The sequence below is a fragment of the Bidens hawaiensis genome, unplaced genomic scaffold, assembly GCF_021521415.1.
Source record: "Bidens hawaiensis isolate Kalapana, Puna unplaced genomic scaffold, B.hawaiensis_p1.1 tig00035957_1, whole genome shotgun sequence".
Taxonomy (NCBI): Eukaryota; Viridiplantae; Streptophyta; class Magnoliopsida; order Asterales; family Asteraceae; genus Bidens; species Bidens hawaiensis.
The window spans coordinates 47,816-56,465 of record NW_027496270.1 but is presented as its reverse complement, the minus strand read 5'-3'; the positions used below and the strand labels follow the sequence as shown (position 1 = coordinate 56,465).

Sequence of the window (8,650 nt, the reverse complement as noted above, 5' to 3'; positions counted from 1 at the left end):
ATTCTAATTATATAATCTCTTATTACATTCATTATAGCTATCCATGGGTGATCTCTTAGTAAATGTTGCATATAAAGAGATTTTTTTCGAATTTGTAAATTTGAGATGCTGTACTTCTTATTGTTTGTTTATACTATATATTTTTTTTAACTTTAATTTTGTTAATTTCTTTCAAATAACGGACTTTGTTTATTTTTATTATTTGATAAATTCCGTGTAATACACAGGTTCAATAGTTAGTATACGCATAAAAAAATGTGTGTAAATTCCATCAAAACTACACCAAACACTGTCGTATCGCTCCACCGCCATACTTTTTGCATGATAATATAAAACCCCCTAAACCCTTCTTCTCCAAGAAAACAATACATTAATTCACACCAAATCATCACTTGCTTTAATTTCCAATTTTGGAACTAATTAATTCATATTAATAATATTATTATCAACGAAGATGATGGGCGCCGTTGTCCGAACAGTGCGTACTCCACGTGTATTCTCAATCGGATCTGAGAAGGCAGTGGCCGCATGGTGGATCAAGTCGTATTCGGTAATCGGTTCTCGCAGTGCGAGTACAATGACGTTGGGAGAGAAAGATAAAGAAGAGACGGTGGCCGGCGGTGGTGATCCGAAGCGGAAGGAGGTGGTGAGTTACTGGGGAGTGCAGCCGGCTAAGGTTACGAAGGAAGACGGTACGGAGTGGAAGTGGAATTGCTTTAAGGTAAGATGATGTTATTTAGGGTTGTGGTTTTTGATATGATGTTGATTGATTGATTGGTTGTAGCCGTGGGAGACGTATCAAGCGGATCTGTCGATTGACTTGAAGAAGCATCATGTGCCGAAGACGTTGCTGGACAAGTTCGCTTACTGGACGGTTAAATCGCTCCGATTGCCTACTGATATCTTCTTTCAGGTCTAATAATTTGAACCGATTGAATTCTATCGGATAAGTAGGGTTATATATTCATTAGAGGTGAAAACGAGCCAAGTATGAGCTCGACTAGGCTCCATGTCGGCTTGTTTTGACTTATGGTAGCTCGAGGTCGGCTTGTTTTGACTTATGGGAGATCGAGTTTGGCTCGTGAGTTGTTTTTGATGTTAGGCTTGGATCATATATTATTAATTATTTAATTTATATACTTTTTAAAATGTTTTTTGCTTTTGAAATTAGGCTCTGATCGTATATTATTTACTAGGATAGAGCCCGTGTGATACACGGGTTATTAAAAAGTAAAATAGAAAAGTTAAATTTAATAATATACATATTAACATATCTTATGGATTCATAAGATATAAATAATTTATTAAAATACATAGATTAGCAAGAATAATTTATATTTGCATTTTAAAAGTAATAAAATGGAAGGTTGTGAATTTATATCAATTAAGAAAAAGAGAAGACTAACATCGATAATCCTATTTGAGTTGGTAAGACATAGACATTTTAAAAGTAAGGTATTGAGTTCGATTCCCACGAACAACATATTTTTCATTTTATCATTCATGAAGGAAAAATTGTAAAAATGGAAAGTTGTACACTTAGAGCCTATGTGGAGGGTCTAATTGAATAACAAATGGAAAAATTGTTTTGCTTTAATATATATAGGTAGATTATTTAATTCATATACATTTTTAAATGTTTTTGTTGTTTCTGAAGTTAGGCTCAGATCATATGTTATTTATTATTATTATTATTATTATTATTATTATTATTTAATTTATATACATTTTTAAATGGATCATATGTTTTTGAAGTTAGGCTCGGATTGTATATTATTTATTATTTAAGTTATATACATTTTTAAATGTTTTTTGATATATGTTGAGGAAAACTTTAAGCAGGCCTAAGCTTGGCTTGGGCTCGTGTACAATGCCTTTGCCTTAAACGAGCCAAAGTTTGGTTTGAGTAGGGTTGTTCAAAAAGCTCGAAGCTCGGGCTCGTGGCTCGCTCGATAAAAACTCGAATAAAACTAGCTATAAAAAGTTAATTTAAAACATCCTGAGCTGATTTGGATCATTTTTGTAACCGAGCCAAAATCGACCTTGGCTCGGCTCGTTGGCTTGATCTTAAGCTCGTTTAACTTCAAAATCGAGCTAGAGCCTAACTAAGTTACCTCGTTTAATTTCGAGCCCGAGCTCGAACCACCCTGGTGCGACTCGGGCTCGACTCGTGAACAACCCTAGGTTTGAGCACGGATGCGCAATGTGAAGTAAAAATGTAGACGCCCAAAATAGTTAGAACTTAAAAATACGCAAGACTTGATCTCGAGTAGTTAGGCATGATTAGTAAAAGGGCTTTATTTGAGGCTAGCGTTTGGATCAGGCTTGTAAGGCTCAACTTGTTTTAAGCTTTTTATTGGTCTGATCTCGAGTAGCTCTCGAGCGGCTTGGCTCATATTTACCTCTAATATTCATGATGCTGAAACTCCATTTGATTATAACAGAGGCGATATGGTTGTCGAGCAATGATGCTTGAAACAGTGGCTGCAGTTCCTGGAATGGTGGGAGGGATGCTGCTTCACTGCAAATCACTCAGGCGTTTTGAACACAGTGGTGGATGGATCAAAGCTCTTTTAGAAGAAGCTGAGAATGAAAGAATGCACTTGATGACATTCATGGAGGTTGCTAAGCCGAAATGGTACGAACGCGCGCTTGTATTCACTGTTCAAGGAATCTTCTTCAATGCCTACTTTCTTGCATACCTTGCTTCACCTAAACTAGCTCACCGGATCACCGGGTACCTTGAGGAAGAAGCGATCCACTCGTACACCGAGTTCTTGAAGGAGCTTGACAAAGGGAATATAGAGAATGTGAAGGCACCAGCCATTGCTATTGACTATTGGCGCCTTCCTGCTGATTCAACGCTTCGTGATGTTGTGATGGTTGTGAGAGCGGATGAGGCTCATCATCGCGATGTGAATCACTTTGCTTCGGTAATTATTACAACTGTTGGTCCTAATTTTGATATATTGATGTATTATTTTCTGATATTTGAATTGATTATGTTGCAGGACATACATTACCAAGGACTCGAGCTTAAGGATTCTCCTGCTCCAATTGGATATCACTGAAACTTCTACCTGGATCAGTAATAAAGTTTGGATTTTGTCTGTGGTAAAAGTGATTGCTCTATGATTACCTTGTGTATTTTTTATGATGGTTTTGTATTGGTTTATGTGCTGATTACAACTTTGTTACAACTTTTAAAGATGTGTGAACCAGTATGTGTGTTTATTCCTTTATTAATGGTGTTGATGTGTTTTGGATTGGCAGGGTGTTGTTGTACCTGCCTCTGTTTCCATGAGATTCATCTTTCAAGACTGGTTTCGGTTTTGAAGGAGATCGACTGGAAGCTTTCTAATGATTTGAGTGTATAAACCTGTGTCGAGTTTTGATTTAGACAACTGCTTGTTACTAAGAAAAGGAAGGTGAAATTACAACTGCTGCACCATACTTAACTTCTTTTACATGGCATGATATGCTGCAGCATATGCACAGTTTGAACGTAAAGGATATGATTGATTTTGTGAGTGTTGCAACATATATAGCTTCTTTTATATGGCATGATGCATCATGATCAGTGGGTTGATTCTTGTTAAGATCGGGGGTTTATGATTGATTACAATGAGCATAATCTTTGGTGTTAGAGATGGATGTTTGATACTGGTGGTTACTGGATTTTAAGGATCATATAACATTGATGTAGGATGAGTATGGAATGAGGATGCTTGAACTGAAACAATGTAGGTCTGGATTCTGGACAATAACCCGAGTCATGAACCAAACCTCAATGATCTGGAACTATAATCCATGAACCGGACCTCCTTAGCCGATCAGTTTACTAAACATGTGAACTGATAGATTCATCTCTCAAGTGAGTTAAGTATATGACATGATTGATTAGATGTTCTTCATGAGGATGATGGTTGATCAATCTACTAAGCAGTGAACCGATGAATTTCTCTGTCAACTTAAGTGATACCGAATCCACACTAATAATCATGAAATGGCTCAAGAATGATTAGTTAATCAAAGACCATATTTGAACCATAGGTTCCAAGAACAATTATTATTTAAATTCAACCAAAAACTAACTAAACAAAATATTTAACAATCTTATTTATAAATTTAAATTCAACCAAAACTAACTAAACAATCTTATTAGTTAATCAAAGACAATCTTATTTATAAAAAACAAAGCATTTGGGCCGGGCCAGGCCGACGTAATTGACCGGATGCTCCAGCCTCACTAAGTATAGGACATGTCCGATTATATCATGTTCTTCATGTGTATGATCGATAACTTGTCCCCTTTAGGCCTCATGTAACTTTGACATTAGCGAGACGTAGAGGTAACCTTTAAAACCAAAGAACTTGAGTAGATAAGATTTAGCCGTGACATTAAGTTTTATCATTAGGAATAATTTACAATCATTTGGTTTGACAGTATTTGCATAACACTCGATATAGTAATTCTTCAAAAGGTTCAAACCCCCTTTGAATGCAGACTGGGGAAATTTTTTTTTTTGGGTGTAACTAATATTTGATGTGTTGTCTTATCGTACAATAAAATCATAAAATACAACATTCTTTAAAAAAAAAGAACAATCAAAATGCGTTATTAGTAAATACATAACAGAATTACATTGGTCTTAAAAGAAACTAAAACACAAGCATTACTCAAATAAGTAGGAATACAGGCAAATACTCTCTTATCAGTTTTTGTACTATATGCTAAGCAATTTTCACAACTTTCAAACCAAGCATGACTATAACACTAATCACTTTCAACCAACTAACCAAATTCAAGAAGATTATGTTGAACAATGCTGAAACAAGAGAGCAAATGGCAATTAACGTAATTAGCCCAAATCTAAATCGTAATTGTGTTCGTGCATCTCCTTAAACCTAATTCGTCGCGAGAACTTCAACACGTTCTCGAATGAAATGGAAGCGAGATTTGATATGCTTCGTTTGACTCTAGAATTTTGGAGCCGAGGGTCTCCCTGGAAGCAGTCTCTCTATTCTTTGAGATAGTGGTATGACCTTGAATTAAAAAAGCGTGAGGCGAACAAAAGCGAATAGGTCCTCAGCCGAGGCGAACCTCTTTTTGAACACGAGGCGATCGTATTTTAAAAAATATTTAATTATTTATAAGCCACATATTATACATAAACCACATTATAATATATATTAAACGTCTAACACATCAACATATATATATATATCCTAAAATTCCAAAAGTAGTGTAAAACAATTTTCGAGTATCACATTACTCGCCCAAAATATCAAAGTAGAATAAAAACAAGTTATCGAGTACCAAATTACTAGGAAGTGTTTCCAAAAAAACAATACTCAAAAGTGTTTCAACTTTCTAAAGTTTATTGCCAAATGTGAAAAGTCTAGAAATGGCTAATTATAAAGGTTAAATTGAAAATGAGCTAACTGGTTGCTTTTTGTACATAAAGCCTTTGTCTCCTCGTTTTTTCGCCTTGCATAAAATCACAAAAAGCGTTCGCCTTTTGAACTGGCCTCGACTCGGGTAGGCAAAAGCGTTGAGGTACTCGCCTTGGATCGCTTCTCGCCTCAACTCGTCTTGAGCGCGCTTTTTTAAACCAAGATGCTCACACGAACAAGGTTCGCCGACCTTCCCTCTGTGTGCATGTACAAGGATCACCGGCCTTGCCTGTCTTGGAGATCAAAATTATTTCTTAGGCCTGGAATTTACTGGCAACCAACATGGCTTATTTCTTAGTCAAACTAAATTCGCCACCGACATTCTTTAAAGGGCTGACCTTTTGGACTCCAAAACAGTTCACACACCTATAGCCCACCAATGAGTCCTTTACGACTCTTGGTGAACCAAGAGAGGATACCATGTACTATCGGTCATTCGTAGGGCGCTTCAATATTTAACTATTACAAAGCTCCTACTAATACAACAATTCACTTACAACAAGTGAAACACATTTTTTGATATATTGCAGCTTAACCCTTTTGCTACATTTCACCAAACCATCTCATACGTCCATCTTAGGTTATTCGAATGTTGACCGAGTCGGTTGTCATGAGACTCTTCATTCTACATATGGATACTCTATCTTCCTTGGTGGTCTCATTTCTTGGAGTGCTAAAAAGCAACCTACCGTTTCCGGATCCAATTGTGAGTATGAATATCGTGCCATAGTTAACACAACAACTGAAGTCATGTGGATCACTCATTTACTACGTGAGCTGCATGCCTTACCACCAGGTCGTCCCACCATTCTGTGTAGCAACCAAATTCTGTGCGACAACCAAAGTGCTCTTTTCCTAACTCAGAATCTGGTGGCTCACAAACGAGCTAAACTTATTGACTTGGATTATAATTTTATAAGGGAACTTGTCACATCAGGAAAGCTTAAAACCAAGTTAATTCCAACCAATCATCAAGTGGCGGATATCTTCACCAAAAGTCTTCCTCGCTCCCAATTCGAGTTCTTTCATCACAAGTTACAACTTGGACCGCCACACTTTCGCTTGAAGGGGATGTTATGTACATAAGTTTATATGTTTTGTACTTTCGTTGCATTTGTTTATTCTTGATGTACCTAAGTGTATTTTCTCTATCTATTATAAGTTCTAATCCCTTAATCGAGGGATATAGAAAGCTACATCATTCGCTTTGTCCTCTATATCCACGCCAAGTTTAACATGGTGTGCCTATAATGAATGCTCTAACCGGGTTAAACGTATATTTATACAATTCATCACTAGGTTAACATGAAACTGATTTTCCTATCAACAAACCTAGCATGATAACAACTCCAATGTTTGATATATTGACATAAATGACCCTACACTTTCATTCCTAGAGATAATAACACCCCAAATTATAAGGTAAATTTTCAGCAGCCTTAGAATCATACTAAGGGTCCTAATTAGCCGTACACGAACAAAGGCAACATACTTTTGATGAAAAGAAATAACCAAAAATCTCATAACTTAATATATTCAATTCTTAGGTGTGTAACATAAATTTTCTAAAAAAAAATGAGCAAGGCCGCCCCAGACTCCGGCAACCGTTTAGGGCACGGTTTTGGTCCGACGCACAAAATTTTAAAAATTTTAAACTGAAAAATGGCCTAGTTTAGCATGTTTATGTTGGATTGAGCCCAAAAAATAAAGACCCAATAACAAGTAAAATTGGGCCTAAATAACTTAAAAGGAACCTAGTTTAGTCTATTTATGTTTAATTGGGTAAAAAAAACAAAAAACAAAACTGGAAAAAAGGGCGTAGTGACAAGTAAATTTGGGTGAAACCCATGTTTTATTATCGTTTTATGCACTCGAAATCTCAACGAGGGCCGTGAAAAACAAGACGCCCCAATACATATAAAGCTATGAATAATATATATAAAAAAGTTTTTTAAATTCTTAATAAATACTAAACAAACCAAATTCGAGCTCTCATAAATTAAATGAGTGGACCTGTTATTCTCATCAGTTCGATTACATCCATGTTTCAAACATGCTAAAACGTCTAAATCGAAGCCAATTGGATGTTCTGCCGGTTTATGATACACGCAGCTTCGGTAGTACACCAGTTTGGATGACATTATGAAACTTGGAACTGATCGCGTGATCTGAACCGACCAATTAACTTATGTTATATGATTTATTTTGTGAATTATGTATGTATGTATCATACTAATTAATTAATCATCTTATATCCTATTAAGAAAATTTGGTATCATTATAGCATGCAGATTACTTGATTAAGCCTCCTCAAATTCCAGAAAAATGGGCTACACAAATTGAAAACAGTTTTCAAAGATTGAAAATTTGATGCATACATCCTCAAAGCTTCACTAGCATTTCATCCAAGTTGAATCCTAGTTGCAAATAATGAGAAGATAATTAATTAAAATTGTAAAAACCTGAAACTGATAGTATGTTATTTGTTTTCATCAAGACATTGTGAAATAGTTCTAGTAAGAAAACATCATGATTTCAAATTAATATAGCTTAGTATTGACCAAGTCCAAAAGAAAACCTCACAAACTCTATAACAGCTTCGATTTCACAAATTTAACATCACTATAATTTGCAGACTAAAAGTTATGTAAATGCCCAAAATTAAGTTAGCAAAAGAGGAACAAAAGTTTGCAGGACAATGAAATATCAAAACTGTGAGATTTGGCAATACGGAAGCACGTACATATTAAATATGCATTTCGAATATTCAGATTTTGATACATAAAGTGAAGTCGATGAACTGTGCGATGAATAAAAATGGAGGTCGGTAACAACAATGTCGAAAACACAGTTAGAGTTTTAGCAAAGAAACGAAAAAAAAAAAATTTGGACCATTTCTCAATTTGTGCGTGTTGTTCTTGCGTAGGGGCCATGCTAATTTTCTTTGTATCATTCCAACTTTATTGGACGTCCCCAAAGAGGACAACAATTTGTCCCCACCTCAGCTACTTCAAGTGGCCCTTATCTAATCTCTCGGCCGATGTGGGACGAACAGCATCTTTTCATATGAACTTAATTCTTCACTCTTTTAATCAAATGAACAGGTTTGTTTCAAAGCATGTGTTGGCACTACACTGTTTTACTTTCTTTTCTTCTTATATTCCTACTAAAAACGATTGATATAATTATAGTT

The 8,650-nt window shown here is 35.7% G+C and overlaps 1 protein-coding gene and 1 non-coding gene across 2 annotated transcripts; one reads left to right on the top strand and one right to left on the bottom strand.

Moving 5' to 3' along the window:
• Nucleotides 1-454: 454 nt before the first annotated feature.
• LOC143588033 (ubiquinol oxidase 2, mitochondrial-like) lies at nucleotides 455-3,071 on the top strand. The gene is made up of 4 exons (XM_077069154.1): nucleotides 455-721; nucleotides 785-913; nucleotides 2,445-2,933; nucleotides 3,012-3,071. The coding sequence occupies exons 1-4, from the start codon at nucleotides 455-457 to the stop codon at nucleotides 3,069-3,071; spliced, it is 945 nt and encodes a 314-aa protein (XP_076925269.1).
• Nucleotides 3,072-8,337: 5,266 nt separating this feature from the next.
• On the bottom strand, nucleotides 8,338-8,441 carry LOC143588046 (U6 spliceosomal RNA). Its single transcript, XR_013145017.1, has one exon. It is a non-coding gene; the product is annotated as a U6 spliceosomal RNA (small nuclear RNA).
• Between the last annotated feature and the right edge of the window lie 209 nt (nucleotides 8,442-8,650).

Bases quoted from the DNA above. Each gene is read 5' to 3' on its own strand.
- LOC143588033 (XM_077069154.1), top strand. From the start codon at position 455: ATGATGGGCGCCGTTGTCCGAACAGTGCGTACTCCACGTGTATTCTCA. The intron at 914-2,444 runs GTCTAATAATTT...TGATTATAACAG, and splicing joins CTACTGATATCTTCTTTCAG to AGGCGATATGGTTGTCGAGC. The intron at 2,934-3,011 runs GTAATTATTACA...ATTATGTTGCAG, and splicing joins ATGTGAATCACTTTGCTTCG to GACATACATTACCAAGGACT.